The sequence below is a fragment of the Corvus kubaryi genome, unplaced genomic scaffold (assembly GCF_017639235.1).
Source record: "Corvus kubaryi isolate FWS band 111438036 unplaced genomic scaffold, C.kubaryi_AGA036_p1.0 37398, whole genome shotgun sequence".
NCBI classification, from domain to species: Eukaryota; Metazoa; Chordata; class Aves; order Passeriformes; family Corvidae; genus Corvus; species Corvus kubaryi.
The window spans coordinates 29,818,164-29,838,258 of NW_024581137.1; the positions used below are offsets into that span (position 1 = coordinate 29,818,164).

The 20,095-nt window shown below is 37.5% G+C and overlaps 1 protein-coding gene across 4 annotated transcripts in view; it reads left to right on the plus strand.

Annotated features, from left to right (window-relative positions):
* The window catches only part of CRPPA (CDP-L-ribitol pyrophosphorylase A), a 111,349-nt gene extending 92,472 nt beyond the window's left edge, over positions 1–18,877 (plus strand). For all 4 annotated transcript variants that reach the window (XM_042043539.1, XM_042043541.1, XM_042043538.1 and 1 more), the window contains one exon: positions 16,550–18,877. In XM_042043539.1, coding sequence (XP_041899473.1) covers positions 16,550–16,654 — 105 coding nt within the window. In that variant the 3' untranslated portion in view covers positions 16,655–18,877. The remainder of the gene's footprint in view (positions 1–16,549) is intronic.
* The last annotated feature ends 1,218 nt before the right edge of the window (positions 18,878–20,095 follow it).

The following is a 20,095-nucleotide window of genomic DNA, read 5'->3' on the forward strand; positions in this document are numbered from 1 at the left end:
CCCAGGGAGATGGTGGAATCAGTGTCTCTGGAAGTGTTCAAGAGATGTCTGGATGTGGCACTTGGGAGATACGGCTTAGGGGTGATTATGGTGGTGCTGGGTTGCTGGTTGGACTTGCTGGTCTTGAAGGTCTCTTCCAGCCTTGATGATTCTGTGATTTATTTACTTAATATGATGGTGGTTGCAGAAACAAGGATTCATATACAATGCTTTTAAAATATATTACTTCCCTAAATGCATCCTTATGACATGGAATGAATTTAGAAAAGTTTTGGGAAAGATGATTTTTTGCATAATTACCGTTTATTTTATAAATAGCTCTGAATGTGAAAATATGTTTTTTCTGATATTTAGGTTGATGTTTAAAGATTTCCTGATTAATCATTTTAAATGTCATTACAAAATTATATTGCCCCTAACCGATGTTTATTACCATTTTATACAATGGCATTTTTTGTTTTTGATTCTGTTTGAACAAATTAAGTCTAGTGTATACTCACAAGGCTTTGAGATTGGTCATAAAGAAATACACAAAAATTAAAATTGACACTTCAAATTTCCATTCTAGTGATAGAATCCTATAAAACTATATTGGAAAAATTGAAAAATTTTAAAGGAAAAATAAGTCAGATAATGTACTGTCAGTAGGAATAATACTCTTGGCATATATATTGCAAGTATAAAAGATGTCAATAGTGAGTTTGGACTTTATGACTCTCTCTATAGAAGCGAGACCTGTGTCATGAAAGTGTAGATTTTGGAACTCGTTGCTTATATTTTCCAGGATATTGGTAAGAGAGCAAAGCTTTGAAAAAAAAAATTCAAAAATTTCGGGGAAGTGGAAGACAGGAGGTTTTTCTCTACTACATGTTTTCCATAATATTGTCTAGTTTATATACTGTACAAATATGTCCTGCACCATTAATGTTATAAGAAGAGTAAAATCTCTGGGGCATGAACACAAGAATATTTTTTCAGATGAGGGTTAGGCTAAACAATTCAGGAAATCCTTTCTGCTAGTATCTGATCTGGTTATAGGAAAGGGTTTGCAGAAACCAGTGGGAAATAATCAAAAAGCGGTAACTGAGAAAGGATTTTTACGTCTTATCTTTGGGCTGGAACAAGTCCACAGACAATCTCAAGCACAAGACAGACTCTTCTCCTAATGGACCGTGAAGGCAATGTATAGCTGTTAGATTTGCTTGACTGGGAGAATGGAATCTCATTTTGAGCATATAAAAGGGTATTAAGCAGCAAAAGTTAATGCAGAAGTTCTTACCAGGTAAGCTTCAAGTAAATAATGGAAAGATAATCTCAGTAGTTATTGTGAAGGGGACATCGTGACTGAGGACAACTGGGAGTGTCAAGAGACGAGGCTGTGTCATGTCTGTACTGCTGCAGACATAATTCTGCTGACTGAATAGGCAGCAGATTTATGGAAGCAGAACATGCAGGGTAAAAGCTGAGGCCAAGAGCAGGCACAAGGGAATACAGTTTGCTGAAGACAAAAGAGATATTGAATGAAGAGAGAAATTAGTGGAAATGGAGTCAGAGATTACTTCTTTTGTCCGGAGGAAACTTTTAAAGCATATCCATGAAAAGCCAAACCACACATTCATCTAATCGATACAGGCTGAGGAGATGAACAATGTGAAATCAGTGCCCATGTAAAAAGATACATGCACTTCTAAATGCAGCTGTGAACTTGGAAGCAAATACTGAAGCTGGAAGGAAAAAAAAAAAGTGAGTCAAAGTCAGAGAAAGAGTAAAAGTTGTGCTTTCTAGTTGAAACTAACACGTAAGTTATTTGAACAGAAGAACTGGTTTTTAGTTCTGGATAAGGCTTAAACAGAGCTATATTCCTTTCCTTTTTTACCAAACAAATCTATGACATAATAGCTCTGTAGGGTCTCATAACTGAGCTCACATGGTGAGTGCTGGGATTCATATCTGTGCCATCCAGTGTTCCCACCTGACTAACTGACCATTTCATGAGTATTCTTTCCTTGGTAGCTGTGTATACCAAGACCAGGACTCCACAAAATTAAGCTACTACATTTCCCTTAAACATAAATGTTGTTATTATAATACAGTTTCTAGAAAAAAAAAAAATTGACTTTTTAAAATCAATTTAAAATTCCTAGGCAGTATTACATCCAGGATCTGTACTGGTTGGATGCTGTCAAATTGTTGCTATGAGAGTGGAAGCCACTTAGTGTTTTGCTTGCTTTCATTTTTGACTGTTATATTCAGAGAATAATCCAACAATTTTCTTAAATTCTCTAGACTATTCTTCAGTTTGTTTTAAATGTTGTTCAAAATTAGCATATTTTAAAAAAACTTTAGACATTTTGCAAGTGAGTTATACAAGTATCATGATTATCATGATTCTTGCATCACTTCTAAATATTGACAACAGTAATATAGATGGATGTTCAATTTTTATAGGGAAAGGTGAGAGCCAAAGCCATTTCACATGCAGGCTGTCTACAAGACAGTCTACAATGTCACTTTTTCTACCTTACTATTTTGGAAAAATGGCAATCCATTTTCTTCTGAAAAATACTAGTGCCAACCATCACCGTGAAAATAACATTGGTCACTTGTTCAGCCCGTGGATTTCAGTTAGCTTTGGATAACTCAAATTTTAAAGTGAGGACTGAGTGATGTGACAAACTCTTACATATCATGTTTAATCATGCCCTTGGAAATGGCCATAAATGGTTTCTTAATCAAATGCCTATTACAGAAGGTACTAGGGAGAACCAAACTTACCTGTGCAGCCAGTCACAGACATATTTTAAGTTGCAAGTAGGCACAAGATGGTTTTAGGATTTTTTAAAGGGAACTTTGGTAACAATTTAGTTGAAAGTGTTAAAGGCTGTAAAACATAGTCTCTTCTGTTATGCAACTCAAGATGCATAACAGAATATTCTGTTATACCTGAGGAATAGTCTTAACACTGAATGCTAGTCTCAAAAAACCAGATGTGTTCATAGCTAACAAAATATTTCATATGCCTTATTTTTAATAAAATATCTTAATTATAGAGTAAAATTAATCCATCTGCTAAAGCAGATCTCATTCCTTTTTTTATTCTTTTTTTATTCTATTTCTTTCTGTTTCTTTTTAAAGCTTTAAAATAGCCTTTAGTCTAAGAGCACCATTTTTTTTTTATTTTACGAGAGTTTTATCACTTGGATATATTTTCATTTTGAGTGCCTTTGTTTGTATATAGACAGGCTATTGTGTTACATGATTTGGGCAGATACTTGTTGGCAGAAAGAGAGAGAAGCCTGTCTTGGCAAACCCTGATTTTTATGTAAGAGAACATCTGTGAGCTCTATCTTTGTGGTGTAGCTGGACCCTCATAGCCTAAGAGAAAACTAGTATCTAAAAGCAATCACATCTGTCCTCTTACAACTATAAGGATAATACATTTTGAGTTTAAGGATAAGGATTTACTGGTGAACCCTGAGGAATGCTTTAGCTGCTTTATCTGTTTGCCATGGTTTTGCTACAAGGCAAGTTATGTGCTCTTGTCTGCCCTCCTACCACTGGGCTTTACTCAAAGTGATTTTTTGGAAACTGGTTATTTACCCTCCAGCTATGCCATAGTTTAATCAGTAGCTAGTGGTAGGAGAGATTCCTCCATTTGATTTAACAGTGGAGGGATGATTAGGTGAGGGGTCAGACTCAGAACAGCCATCACAGCAGGAGCATTAAGGTTGGAAAAGACCTCCAAGATCAAGCCCAACCTTTGACAGAATATCACTGTGCCCACTAAATCATATTGCAAAGTGCCATGTCTACTAATTTTTTGAACACTTCCAGGGATGCTGACTCTACCACTTCCCTGGATAGCCTGTTCTAACTCTTAACCATTGTGTCAGTGAAAAAAGTTTTCTTAATATTCAACCTGAACCTCCCCTAATGCAACTTGAGGCCATTTCCTCTTTGTCCTGTACCTAGTTGTCTGGGAGAAGAGTCCAACCCCTACCTGGCTACAGCCTCCTCTCAGGGAGTTGTAGAGAGCAAATAGCCTTACTCCCATCCACACTTCCATGGGAAGATACGGTGCTTGCCATTCCTCTTGGCTACTCAGTGAAAACAGAGCACTTTGCCACACGGTTTCCTAGTGTGTTTTTATACTTTCCTGCCCCGCCTGTTGGATTAGGTGCAGACTGTTCACTGCTGCTTTCTGAACCTCTGGTCACACCAGATTTTAATTCCTCTAGGATTAATTATTCAAAATTCATATGCTCCCACCATTGCTTAGCTGAAAACTTTAAGAAGGACAGATACATTGACTTTAGACTATGGACTAAGGATGACAAAGAAATAAAGAATAGAGAAATTGAGAGTTTGGATCAACATTTTCAGAAATTATTATTATTATTTCCTTGTACCTACTGAGTAGGCATTCATTCAGTTCATGTCCAAGAGTGCTGTTCAGATAAACTGTCCAGTCTTAAAGGGAGTAGGTAAACATTGTGCAGGCAAAATACCTGAAGGGAAAAAATAGAGTGCACATGCACTATCTCCATTTGCAGAAGTTTTGAGTGTGTTTGAGCATACCTGTGCTTAGAGGTACTTTGCTCATGGAATTATTCAGGCTTGCAAGAAGTTTAAGTTCATTTTCTACTTATTACATTCACTGTGTGAAGACTGCTTTGGAGCTGGGAACAAGTTTGTGTTTTATGCAAAAGAATGTTGAGAAAAATCAGAATTACTGTGAAATTGATGTGTTAAAACCTAATATTGGTGTGAGAGACAAAGGGAATAAATCTTATTACTAAATTCTGTTGTAACTTGTTTTACCCCTGCTGACTCCTCTCCTTTTACTCTCCAAGGAGAGATGTCACCTCATGTCCTTGTAACCTTTTGTCTCATTTCTGGATGCTTTTTCATCAGTCTGTGTTGGGGTTTTTTTGTTGTTGGGGTTTTTTGTTTGGTTTTTTTTTTGGTTTGGTTTGAGTTCTTTTGTTAAATGTAAACTAGCTTGGTCCTACATGAAAGTCTTGAATTGCAAGGAATTTATATTTTTGCATTCCAGTAGGCTGTAGAGCCTCAGTTGTAGACAGGAAAAGACAGAGATGGACATAAACTATGCCTTATTATCACAGAGATGCGGTCTGAGTGATAAGATGAAAGCCGTAGGATGGACATTCAGATGTGATTCAAGGATGTTTTCAAACTTCAGTGTGTAACTTACACATGAAGTTTTTATGATTTATTCAGCAATCAGTCCCTCCTCACAGAATGATGAGATGATGCAGCTTGAGAGCCACTTTGCATGCAACTAGCTAGATTCAATTAAGAGTATCAAATTAGGGAAATCTGCGATATCAGATGACTAACAATGAGCTTCTGGACAGCCACTCCCTCTCACTGTGTCTCACTGCCCAAAACAGTGACATTTGAATCACTTTAAAGCTGCTTTTGAAATTTTGAGAGAACAGTTTAAAACCAGTTACATATTAGATCTCCTGTAGCAAAATACAGTTTAAAGTTGAAATTCAGTCTCTGCAACTGCAAAATAACCAGGCTTGTAGTACTGTCATTACTTTGGTTTGTATTTCTGTAATCAGGATTGGAATGTGGCCTTTACCCCACTGAACTGATTTTATCATCCTAAAACTTTGGAAGCCACAAGGCTGGATGTGCACAATAGCCCAGCACATGTCTATGCATACTTTGTCCCTCAGTATCTCTTGGGTTTTGTTTTCTTCTTTCCCCAAAGGAGAATTTTTTATTTTGTTTTTTGGAAGGCCATACAGTTGTTCCTCGGAACCATCTCAAATAAATTATCTGTATTCAAAAGGAATGTTTCCAATCAATTAGTTACTGCAGCCGTGTGCTTGTATTTCAGATTATTCACGGTCTGTAGGAGTTGTATAATGAAGATTTTAATGACTGAATGTTGGCATGTGTCCATTTAAATGAATGGACACATACCTCTTCTTATTTTGGAGATCTGGATGTCTATTATGCTTAATATTACATATGAAGTTAGCACATAGAGAAGGGAAAAAAATGTGCTTTAGACTTGAAAAAAGGAAAAAAATGCTCACATTTCCTCTGCATTTATTTTTAGCACCCCCCAGGAGATTCAAATGCATCACTCATTCTTTCCAAAAACCTTACCATTTTGTTACAGTCACTAATTTAAAGTTGCCCAATCTTTTTATATAACACTGGTAGTCACAATCACAAATTGTATGTCACAATGAATATGAAACTGCTGCAGCACATTTGTATGCAAAATTCTGTAACCTGGGATAGCTAAAGCATTTCATGTCTTGTACTTATTAGCAGCTTAGATGTTTGTGAACTACTGTGTTCATTTTTTTTCTTGAGAAGTGACACAACCAATCTAATGTCAAATTACATCTGTCAATGTAATATGGTATAGAAAAAAACCCCTCTAATATTGAAATCTACTGTGTTAAATATACCACAGATATGTATTTTTTGCTTGTGGTACAAGTTTACTGAAGAAGTGCTGTATTGTTTTCTCTGTCCCCATTGGGTAGTTTTTGTAATTTTTTTGTTATTTATTTTTTTCTTTCATAATACAATTACACTGATGACCCCAGATCTCACTGGGTAGAAATGTCCTATGTGCTTCTTTGAAGATATTTTTTAAAGTTATTTATTTCACCTGCAGTATATGATGTAGTTTACCTATCGGACAGAGCCTCTGACATTGATACAATCTTACCAGATGTTTAGAAGTGGTGTATTTTTTATATTTTCAGGGTTGAGATAGTTGTGTACCTAAACTTTTAACTCTGTGTTTTTTCCTTTTCCCCCTTCTGATCTGCTCCCCCATCACTTCTCTCTGTCTTCTCTGCATACTCATTTTTGTCTTCCTTCTTATTGCCAGCTAGGGCTAAAACACCAGTCATCAAGTGAAACAGCGTTTGAAAGTGCTGCATTTCTCTGTTTACAATTGGAGAAAACCAGCTAAACTGTGCTGAACTGCTTTTGTGCTGCTACTAGCTAGCCCCACGTGTCAAATGCAGTCATACAGATCCGTAGCTGCTCTGTCTTTGCTTGGTGCCTGGAGAACTGCAGCAGTCTGTAAATGATTTGCATGATTGGGGTGTTATGTTTTGTAGGAGGCCAACACCTCTTAACCCATTTTTTCTGCGTCTGTGTGTGTGGTGGGTCTGCTCTGTATTCCTGGCTAGCTGCAAAACTTAATGCTGCAGCCTATCAAAGTATTCATAGACTCTCACAGTGGAACAGACAGCAGAGAATCCACCACACAAACACACTGAGGGAAATGCTGTCATAACTTCTTCACAAGGGGAAGCACAGGGGCAGGCACTGATCTCTTCTCTCTGGTGACCAGTGACAGGACCCAAGGAAATGGCCTGAAGCTGTGTCGGGGGAGCTTTAAGTTGGGTATCAGGAAAAAGGTTCTTCACCCAGAGGGTGGTTGGGCACTTGGAACAGGCTCCTCAGGGAAGTGGTCATAGCACCAAGCCTGGCAGAGCTCAAGTGTTTGGAAAATGTTCTCAGGCACATGGGGTTATTTTTGGGGCTGTTCTGTGCAGGCCTAGGAGTTGGGACTTCAGTGATCTCCTTGGGGCCCTTCCAACTCGGGATAGTCTGTAATTCTGTGATTCTATATGCTGCTGCTATGTGGAAGGCTTAAATCCCACTTCCACTTGAATTTATTAGTGCTATCAGATTGATCCACAACTTTCTGAAAACAGAGGAATGACTTGCTACAGCTTCAGTCGACTTCAGACAAATCTTAGATTTTCAGCAGGTCGCAGAGTGTAGGTTGTCAGAGCAGAAAGCAAAGTTTCTGTGCCTCGGGAGCATTTCAGTTTTCCTGTATTGATGACAAGAATAATTTTTTCCTTCCCCTTAAAAACTCTTATGGTCTTTTTTACAAGGTTACCAGAGTGATACCTCATAGAGCCTCTAGGTAGCACAGTAACATACATTAACATGAATACATTTCATACTGCAGAATTATTTGGTAACATACTGTATTAAGAGACCACCTCAAACACATAATATAGTTTTGCAGGTGACCACATCTGTTAAATGGCCTATTTCTGCCAGTACTTTTGTACCAGTCCCATACAGGTGGCAGAACTGGCTGCTAGCTCAAGCGTTAGGTAGCTTTTGGAGCAACTTAGAGGGCAAGATGGTTGACAGGCATTAGGATGTCACTGCTGGCACACTCACTCTTGCCAAGAGCTTCAATCAGATAGTGGTAAGTGCTGAATGAAAACCCTTGTGTAAGCTGCAGTGATTGAATGTGCTGAAAGTGTTCTTCATAACAAACTCTTCAGAGAATTTTTTTGGTCCAAGAATTTTTATTGATCATTCGGCATGATCATGCTAACAGTGTTTTTTACAGGGGGAAAAAAAGATTTGGAGAACTGAAGAAGGGAACTGAACCCTGGTCACCTACATGCTGTAGAACATGTAGATAATAGAGCTGTTTTAAATCTGCTGATTTAGGGTGAATCTGTCTATTCTTATCATGCTAGAGAGCAGAATCCTATTTGAGTTTTTGTTTGTTTGTTCGTTCGTGCTGTTTTGTTGGACTTTTTTTAACAAAAGAGTGACATTTACCTTTGGGTTTAAATCTGTGAATCTGTGCTGGTTTGAACAAATTTGGAGGAAAATATCCTCTCATAGAAGGCAGGTTACAACGATCCCTCCCCCACCAGGTTCGGGAAAAAAAAAAATTTTCCTCGGAGGAAAGTGAAAGAGATAAAAAACCTATTTATTTAACAAACAGACAGCAAAAGGATAACAATGCTAAATAATAAAACCTCTCACTGTGGAAAGAAACCTGGGAAGATTTCAGAGTCCTTCTGTAGGAGTAGTGTCTCTCCTCCTCCTCGGAGCTGGGTCGTGAGCCCACTTCCGGGGCCTTGGTGGAAAATTCTCCCAATGTGTTCTGATGTTGAAACAGTCCAGAAGAGAAGAAGGGAAAAACCAAAGTCCCAGGAAAACAAAGTTCAACTCTTTGTCTCCCTCCGGAGAAAAGGAGCTGAAAGCTGGCTGAAAAGCAAGAAGGGTGCTTCCTCTGCTCTTGCTACTGCAGAAAGAGAGGAGTGTATCTGTATCTTTGAACAACTGCTTTGAAAAGTTCGCTCGGTTTTTTCTCTCTCCCCCCTCTCGGGCTCACTTTTAAGGCACAGAAAGGCACAAAATTAATTTCTGGGCATAGAGCAGTGAAAAGGGATACAACATCATAAAGTCACCCCAAGACAGAATCTTACATGAAAAGATAAAAGCAAAAGCACTAGAGACTTAATCCTCACAGTCTCCAGAAGATTTAAAATATTTGTTTCTTCTCAGTGTATTCACACAGTCATTTTAAATGTTGATGGCTCTCCATTTTCTTTGTATAAACTATAAGAAGCATGGCTGATCAAAAGTACAAGAGAGAGTTACAGTACAGTTTCATGTATTTATACACAATTTATCCAGGTTTGGGTTGATTAGCATGAATGTATGACCATTTAACTGCAGGGAATTAACTCACATCTATCAGAATTCACTAATTAATTGGTCTGCTAAACTACATTAGCACTGTGACAGCGTGGTTCTTCCAGTGCCACATCACCTTTTTTTAATCCTCGTTGCATCCTCAATATATAGATTTCAAAATTATATTTTGAGGAGTATCCACTAATGAAAAATTGATTGCATTTTCTTAGTTCAGAAAGGAAGGCTATGTGTACAGAGGTTCAATTGTGAACCTGCTCGAGTAATTTTGAGCCCAGCTACCTATCTGAACTCAAGTGCTACCTTAATTACTTATGTATTACTTGAAAGGAAACCTAAAAATATTCAGAGAAATACTTTTCTTATCTTTTAGAATGATCTGCATAGCTAGCTTCTTATTGAGATAAATTGTTGCATTGATATTATGTATGAGATGACACTTATCAATAGATCCTTTGGCACATGGATTAAAAAATGTGATGTGGAAGAATTTTAAGAAGTAAGGAGACTTCAGATTAATTTGTACTATTACTGAAATGGAGGTTGCTTTAATATGTTGATGCATGCCAGTACATACCTTGAGGGGGAAAAAATGCTTCTTTGTGAACCTACTGATGAATTCCTCATGGTGTGATTAAACATGAAACCATGTTAGATCATTGATTTCTGCTAGTGGAAGAACCTCAGTCCATCTTCAGAACAACTATTTGAGTTAAAAGTATTAATTGAAGAAGAAAATTTCAAGTATTGAGGTTTTTGAGGCTAGATTCTCCACTCAGTTTCTCTGAGTGCAAATTAAAACACTCAGTATATGATGTTAGGTGCATTTTGGAGAGACCTGGTATAGCCTTTGTATAAATTGCAGCATTCAGTGGAGTTTTAAATTACCAGCAGCTCCTCTTGTACTGCTGATATAGTCTTTTGCAAGATGCTTGCCAGAACAGAGACTGTTTCAGCACTTTTCTCTTCTTCCCCGTCTCCTGGTGTACCTGGTGTGCACCAATATCCACCCTGTGAAAAGGAGCAGTGGGCATGAGTTCCTTCTGCTGGCTCCAGCCTTTTTCCATAAGGTGGCAGGAATGTGCAGTACAGCACAATTAATGTCTTCTAGTGTGGTTCATCTCTCTCTCCTCTGTTTTGGTGGGAAAGGTGTCCACAGAGTAGTTAATCTTTATTTTTTTATTGACTGTGCTTATGTGGTAGCAACATGGGATTTGTGCCTCAGTGTGGGGGGCACTCTTTGATTGTGGTTCTATGTATTCTTGATGCATCTGGTAGGGAGAGAAAGGCTCAAGTGTCACTTCCCAGTGGTACTAGGCTGTATCCATAGTGGTAAGTAAAACAGGCCAGGGGTGGTTCTCTTGTCCTAGGGCTAAAAGGCACAGCATGCCTCATCTACATATGGCTATGTTCTTGCTTCCCAAAAGAGGGTGGCCACATTCAGCCTGTCCCTTGAGAGCATTCCTTAGCCTGTGCTGTCCCCTGAACCATGCCCAGCCATTGTCTGGAAACATGTTAGCTGTCAGGAGCCAAAACTGTGCCAGGGAGCAGGCTTACAATGGAACAGCAAGGGCAGGAGCATGCCGGCATGCCAGCGCATGCTCCAGCCCTCTTTCTGTTCCTGATACAAACATAACCATGTTAATACTGATATTGCCTAAGTTTAGCAGTGTCTCTAAATCCCGTTTTCAGGCTTTCTGTCAGCCATTTAATCAGGACTGTACAATTCTGTTACTTTTAAAAATCTTTATTAAATGTAATGTCAAGTAATATTACAGCTTGACAGAGTGCAAATAAGGGAACACAGCAGTTTTATTCTTTCGGCACTACAAGACAGAGGTAACACATGCAGAGGCTTTCTTTTTTTGACCTAAAAAGGGTAGGTGTGTTTTTCAAGCTACTCTTAAACTGAACTAGTACATATGTAAATTGAAATGCATTTATGTGAAGTTCCAGTTGGGGAAAAAAATAAATCCTAAACAGATTGAAGCAAGGAAATGAATTGTAAGGGAAATGTCAGTAAATATTCAGATATCCTCACAGTTTCTTAAATAAATGCACATTTGTAAAATATCAGATTGCATATTCCAAATACAACTTTAACTCTGTCCCTGTAGCCATTCCCAGTCTAAGTCTGCAGACCAGAGAACTCCTACAGTCACAACTCTACATCAAATAAATTCTGAGTATGAGTTACAGGCATCACACAATATGGTTATGTTGGAGTATTTTTACTATTTAATAACAGACAAAGTGGATATTTTATTTTGGAATCAAAGTGCTGTTATGTGGATTTATGGCTTATAGCGTTGGCAGTGTTTCCGAGTACTTTCTTTTCCAAAGTACATAAATATAAAGTGGTAAAAGTTTTGGTTTTAGCTTATAAATGTAGTTAATAATCTGTTCAAACAATAAAAAATTCTATTTGTTAATGGCCAAGAAATGTTTGGGGGGATTGGTTTTTCTTTTTACAGGAGAATCATTTAAATCAACTGGATGAAATTAATAGACAGTGAATATCACAATGGTTTGGGGGGAGTTCGTGGCACACCAGTTGATCATGTGGAACTTCCAGTTATTAATCCATTAAAGTCATTACTGCCTCCAAGTCTTCTTTAAAGGTCACAGTCTTTTTAAAGGATTTTTTTAATGAGGAAAAGAACTATTCCTGTTTGATCCGTCCAGTGTGTGCTGGGCTGTGCACCCACTGACTGTCATGCCAAAGGATGTTCTGTGCTTGGAATTTGCAGCACTGAGCAGCAACGTGTGAGAGCTCCTGTGGGCTGCAGGAGGATTTGTATTGATCCTCCTGTTCTGACATCCGGGGTTTTAGTGCGGTTACAATATAGGCAAACACATCAGGCAATTAAACATGTGAAGACATGGTTCTGCTTGATTATTTGACTTCCTGCAACTAATAATGAGATTTTTGAAAGATTTAGTGCTATGCCATTGAATATAAAAGAAGTTTGGAGGCCTGTATGTGCAATGGAGTTAGGTGTGGTAGATTAAGTTTGTCCTGGCATCCTTATTGAAGCTTCCCTATAGGCACTATCAGCTGTAATCAGCATTGTTGCCAGAAATAACATTGCAGTGTCAAAACCATGGGTGTTTTAAGGGTATAGCGAGGGGACTTGAAGTGTTCACTTGTTTGTTTGACTTTAAATTAATAAAGACTCACAAGATTTTTTTCCTTTCCTGGGTTATTGTTGAATTCTGTCATTTTATTTCTTTTTAATATTCTTTAGAAAAACTGCTGATGTTCAAATTACATTGAAAATATCTGCTTACAGGCAGACTAATGGCCTAAAATGAAATAAAGTCCTAGCAGGATTTGGAAGAGAGAAAGAATACCTAAGATATAATGTAGTGGTCACATCAGTCAGTGTTATGCCTATGCTGTGAACAATGTGTTACCTTTCAGTTGCTAAAATTTCTTTTTCTGGTTTGTTATTTTTTGGGGGGGAGGGGGTTGTGATAGTGAATAGAAATTATCAACAGGAGTTTTAAATTATGCACAGGCAATGACCATCAGATACTACAATAATGATTTGTATCACAAGAGAGTTTTGATTCTCAGAAAGATACAAATTGAAATTCCTGGAGGAGTGCAGCTCATCGTGTTATTTACTACCTCCTTCCAGTAAGACTGTGCCTGTGAGGGTAAAGCAAGTTAAAGTCAGCACATATTTGACCTCTGAGGCACTGATTTCTCCTGTGCTCAGAGGCTGTCTCCTGGGCCCAGGTGCTGGACACCCTTCAGTGAATCGGTGACCCTGAGATCAGAATGGGATAATGTTACTGGGAAGGAGGATCAGCATAAATCTAAAATTAGTAACCCCTATGATAAATACTTTAAAAGATTGCCTTATTGAAATCCTCAGTGTATACTTCATGAGGTAGTTAAACCATCAACTGTAATTGTACTTAGAATAAGAATATATTTTCTATTGCATTTGTTATCCTAAAAGATGATGTATATTGCCTTAAAGAAAAACACTTCTGGTTATTTCCAAAAAACAGACTTACAGTGACCAGTCCTACACAGGTGCCAGTAGGTTTCCTGAAGAGTTATAATGGTAATATTAATAATCGGATTATTAGAAGTGAAGTAACTGTAAATCTTGCAGTTCTAATTTGTGCTGCTTACTTACTATGTTTCTGGTTTTGAACCAATTTCAGTTCAGCAGTCAGTTTCAATGGGTTTTAGACCACTTCTGCGTGCAGGTTTCTGTACAAATTACTCTGCCACATTGCCTGCCTTACAAATATTACTCATAATTCTTTGCATGTCTTTCCTATAGAACATGGAAATTAGCACTAAAGCCTTAGGTTTAGCTTTAGAAAAGGCTTTTTTCAGTCTAAAGAAATCTTATGGTGTCACTTTCAATCTCTCCTGTGAAAGTTAAATTTCTTTCTCTTACTTCCTTTTATGTTCAAAAACTTGAATAATTTATTACTGCAAAGGAATGTGTACCGACAGTAACCAACAGAGGATGTGGAAAGATTTATTGGGAGAAACATTAAGAGCATTCCTGGCCAGGTGTATTTTATTTCTTTTTGTGAAATTGAAAAAAAAATACTGTACAGTTCCAGCCAACTTCGGATATGGCTGGAAGCCCATTTGGAAGAGAGTATCTGTAATTGTGAAGTGCTTCTTGAGATAAACTGAACAAAAAGTGACGAAGGGCACAAGGAGATTTGGCATTTCTGAATAGCCAGAAATGTGTTGCTTGATTTTGAAAGCAACTGCAGTGTTTGCCATCTGAGTGGGTGTGTGAATGACTTCCGCTCTCCTTGTACTTTATCCAGCAGTTTATACCCATGGGAAATGAGGGAGTGAACGCCCTGCTGAACCAGAGCAGTGGATTCTGAGTTTGCACCCTTGGTCCATGACAAAAGGTCCTGAAGGAGCAGGACCTCAGTAGACTTCCACACTTCTTGCTTGACTGATAGAAGGTATCACTCAGTGAACAGCAAGACACATGTTATGTACATTTTTATTCTACCACATTTTTTTAGAACTCTAATAAATAATTTTACTGCATATTGGAGTATATAACATGAATTTGTGAGGAGTGTAATCTTTTCCAAGGTTACAAATTGTAATTTATTTAGTTGATGATATTTAGGACAAAATTCTAGTCAAATACAAAAATAATTTTTTCAGGGATGATAAAAAAATCCGTTATAAACTAGCTATTTGTAATTTGATCCAATTACCTCTCTGGCATGTTTAATTTCATTTACATAAGTGGCAAAGCTAATAAGAGCATTATCATAGAATCATACAACAGTTTGGTTTGGAAGGGTCCTTTAAAGATTCGTTGCCTACTCCAACAACCCTGCAGTAAGCAGGGACATCTTCAACCAGATCAGGTTGCTCAGTGCCCTGTCCAACCTGACCTTGAATGTTTCAAGGGATGTGGCATCCACGACCTCTCTGAAAAACCTGCTCTTTTGTTTTACCTGCCCATCATAAAAACCTTATTTTCTATATCTAGTCGGAATTGACTCTATTTTAGTTTAAACCGTACCCCTTGTCCTGTCACTACTGACCTTACTAAAAGGTCTGACCCCATCTTTCTTGTAGGTCCTCTTTAAGTGCTGAAAGGCTGCAGTAAGGTCACCCCACGCATTCCCTTCTTCAAGCAGAACAAACCCAACCCTTTCAGTCCTTCTTCATAGGAGAGGTGCTCCAGCCCTCATAATTTTTTGTGGCTCTCCTCTGGACCTGTTTCTATATTGAGAATGTGCCAGGGACACCTTTTCCCTTTCAGTTTTTCCTTCAACTGCAACTTCTTAGTCTCCAGCTCCCCTCTGTGCTAGCTGAGTAGGTAGGTCCCTTCAGCAGTTGCCTTATTTATCAAAAAGCAAGTTTTGATACTGTATTTTTGTATAAGTTGTGGAAACAGTTTCTTCTTTGTCCATTAGTCCAAGTTTCTTAAGTGTTCTCTACAAATTCTTTCTTCATGTAGCATCTTAAAAAAAGGAGTAAAAAGATGTGGAATCAAACTGCTCCATCCTCCTACCCCATGCAGGAAGCTCTATCTATATCCCATTTTATATGGATGTGAATCTCATGTTATGGGACCCTCATGATGAGTTTCCTTGATCTGTCCAATAATCTGTTCCGTTGTATACTAGTCCTTACCTATTGCTTCCATCATGGAATAAATGAATGGATAAAACCTATTGTTTTATCCATCATGGCTATGGAGAACAGCTCTTGATTTCTCTTTGTAGATTCTCCCCACCCTAGAGTTTTGTAGACCTTTCTTTTTCTCCATTGCATCCCAGAAATTGTTCTCTCCTATTTCTCTCTCCTGGGATGTCTCCATGCCTGACTACACCTATTGCTATTTTCCCAGTGCGCAAATGGAAATCTTACTGGTAGCAAGAGGCCAGCCTTGTGTAGTCCATACAATTAAAAAAACTTGGTAATTAGACAAAAGGCTCTTTCAAATGTGAGCTGAAGTGCTCAATTAGAAGCACAGAATCAATGTCTCATTTTATTGCTGTTTCCTGTGTTGGTTTCTATACTTGCCTATCAAAACCAGACTACTTTTTGAAGTTATTCGATACAAAAATCAGCCTAAACCATTGAAATCCCAGTGCTTAAATTCCCTTGTGAGTTTTAGTAGTTGGTAGACTACAGATGGGATTCAGTAGGTGCTTAAAGTTGCAGGTCTTTAACAATGCTACTTGATTAAATCCTGTATTTTGTTCTGTTTTCAACCCCAGAATTTCTGCTGCCTTTTAGATTTTAAAATTCATTTAGGAAGCCAGTGATAGAATCAAGTTTTTTGGTGGTCTCTGAGTACATACCATTCTAGCAGTTTTGCATCAAGGAGATTGGAGAAAATGGTTACTACTATGAAATTATGGTTTCTTAAAATAAAAGTTTTAGAAGTTCTTCTTCTAATAAAGAGCTTTGTTTCTTCAACAATCATATGGTAATTTGGCATACTTGAAAATTGATTTTAAATATTTACTTTTTCCGCTCTTGTAAATATATTGTTTTCCCTACTCCCTCTTTTTTTTTTTCTTTTCATTCCAGGACCCTTTGCTGCTTCAGGAGACAGTAAATTCTGCTGCTGCTCTTATCATGGCATTAATAAAGGACAGAAACCCGGAGCTGATTGGCCAGCTGTTGGTAGCATAAGACCATAAATCATGGCTTTTGGAAATGTTAGTTTTTCATCATCTGTTCACCAAAGGTCTTAAGCCATTTTATTCTTTCTTGAAAACTCTGGATTTATGCCATTTATTATTAAGATCCTTTAACAGCATATTTTTGATATTTAAAATACAAGTATAATGTTATGTATAAAATGTAAAAGGAAATACAAATAATTCTGAGATACACTGGGTATATACTATGAGGAATGATACTGAAATATTTTTTAAGGTACTCATCATTTAAAAAGGTGCACAGAGGACACCAAAGCATTCATGCAGAATTTAACCATGTGTGTATTGTACTCTGGGACTTCATGAATTAAATTTTATTTCTGATAAATTAATCCTAAAGCACAGCTCATCTACTTTATGTGAAATTATTTAAAAATTGCTGCTGTAATACTTATTAGTGAATATAGAGTTCATTACAGAGTGTAGCTTTCCTGGCATCAAGAGAAATGTATATTGCAGGAAGAGTTGGAAAGGTCAGGTACCTGTTCTCTGTGGAATGAAGGTAACTTCAAATCAAAGAAAAGATATGCATGGATACGACAAGGTGCTACCACCCCAGTTTTCCAGATGCAGTATACTCTGGCTGTAGCCTTCTTGGTGCTACACTTCTTCCAGTGCCCCTGTGCCATCATTCAGAGCTCCTGTAGCTCCACTGAAATAGGAAGAGTCTGTTAATTCATGTATCAGAATACGATTCTCATCTCTTGTTGGTTAGCAGATGTATGTAGTAAGTAGTAGTAAGGAGACCAAGCATTATGAATTTGAAGATACACGACATTGATAGTGAGGTGTGGACAGTTGAGACAGGAAGATGAAATGGTGAATGATTAGTATGTGGAGTATCACTAAGAGCAATACAAACAGAGTCCCTGAAAACCTATGCCTTTCCCTATGCATCAGACCCAGGAATTCCATCTCTCCTGCAATTTGTGAAGGGGCTAGGTTAATGACTTACATACTTGCTATGGCTGGAAAAAGGTCTTGGAGAAGTATCCCCACCAGAAGTGTCCAGCGAATCCCTGATTCAGCCTGTCACTGTCAGTTCAGCAAGTTTCCCTCTAAAAACAGCATTCCTCCCCTTACTCCCACTATGTTCCACCCTCTGGTGCTCACACAAAACTTAGGATAACAACCTCTATGCTTGGTCCCCTTCCTCCTTCCCTTCACATGACTATTTATATCTCTGGTTTAAATCGCTTTTAGAAGCTGGTCTTGGTCCCAAACTTCCTTCATTGCAGAATAAAAGAGAGTTGTTAGCTGGCAGTTCTATATCCAAAGCAGACATTTTCTTCCACACACAAGTCATGCAAAGATAACTAACAAAGTTCTTGTGCATCATCTGCTTTCTTCTTTGCTTCTTTCTTCTCTCTACTTTGATTAATAATTTGTCCTTTTCTGACATTGTACAACATCAGCATTCATATTAGCTCTGTGTATGGCTACACAATAGGCATATTTTATTAATACATATATTCATGTCTGTTCATATGCAGAGTACGCAAATAAGTGAAGAACTAAAGAATTTATTACTGCTATTCATAATTTAACAGGACAGCTCTCACAAATAAGTTTTCTGAATGTGCTTTTACATTAATAAATTTGATGAAGGAATTTGTCCCATAGGCTTTTAAGAGACATGATGAAAGATGTCTCTTTGACTTTATTTTGTTTTTCTTGTTTGCTTGAAGACTAAAATGCAATCTGTGGTGTGTTTTCCCCAAATAATAAGAAGGTGAATTTCGAAAATCCTTCATGTTTTCTATCCACTCTAATTTGTACATTGTGATACTGCATTAAAATTGATTTGTGCATGACATCATTTGCTTAAACAGAGCTTTTATTTTTTAGGGTTGTTTTACTTAACTCATTCTCCTAAGAGGATTTCAATCCTATTAAAAATGATACTTCAATGAACTGCTGTAATAAAAAGAAAAATTATAGTTGTTTATGGATTTATTTTGAAAAGAGAACAGACAATGCACAACAAAAAATAAGTCATCCAATATACTTAGTACTAATCCTAAATGGAAGATAATAAGCTTTATTAATGTACTGTTAATCATTGCATTATGGCTTTTTAATCTTTAGCAATCTTTTAAAATACTCGACAAACACTGAAAAATCCATTTTGCTGGAAGAAAATACACCAACAACAGAACTACTAAAACAGATCACAAAATACTAAAACTGCAGTTAAAAAAAAAAAAGAAAGAAACTGGACAGTGATTAATGCTATTGTGTATCCAAACCAAATTAAAATGGGTTTTTGGGTGATTGTTAGTACTTACAATGGGAATAAAGATATAAAATGAAATTAAGAAACTGGCTGATTGTTTTTTGTCTGTGCATAGCTTCTCACAAATAGCAGTATACATGAGAAACTTGGCAGCCTTTTGTACACACATGCTGTTTTGAATTTAACTAGTGAATCAGTCACCACCCATATTGCTTTGAACATTTGGACAGAGATAACAGAAAGTAAATAAAAGCTCAGACTCTGCCAGCCTTGCGTACCTTACTCCTCAAGCATTCTAATTAGTATTCCTTGGGTAGACTGTTCCTCAGAAAAGAGAATGCAGAGTGTGGCCCTAGAAATACTTTTCATAACTGCAAAGTTGAATGAATTAGAATTGTATACTGAAACTAACCCACTTCATGCAAAATCTGGAATCTGTATTACTTTGTCTTCAATCAGTTAGGTAGAAGATTTTCTAGTTAGTCTTTTTTTCTTCAGCTTTTCAGATGACCTAGCTGGAAAAAAAAAATGGCTCGATGGTCCTCTAAAGAAGAAAGAAATGAAAAGGATAGAAGGTAGTGGCATTATAAACAAAAAACCCCAACACCCCAAAACTATACCAAAAAGCAAAGAGAGAGGAAGTGAGATGTTACCTATTGTAATCAGTGGCATAGGAGAGTCAACTTTAGTTGAGCTCACCTTGATAATTAATGTAGGCTGCAGAACAAAGATTTTCTGGTTGCCATGGAGCTTTTGGTGTAATCAAATCTGTGTTTCTATGTGACACCAAAGTCTCATCATCTCCACAGTGCTGTTCTAGGTGCCATCCAAAGAGAGACTTCCAAAGACATGTACAGTTTCCAATTAGTGCTTGGCAATTTCTGAGGATACAGCAACTTTTCCTGTCTCTCCACCAGAGAAGGGTCATACTTTGGTTGCTCTGTTCTCCCTGCCTCAGACACTTGCCACTTCTCACTGCTTTTTTTTGGCTTTTATTTCTGAAGAAGAGGACATTCACTCTGAGACATGCAAAAGCTTTTTTATTTTGTATCTCCTTCCTCTTCATCCATAACTTTGATCTGAAAAATTCTAGTTCATATCACCAAGCATTTACCAATGTGCAGACAATCCCTTTATTTTTGTTGAGGAAGGTTTGGGGGTTCAGGAATAGGCTCA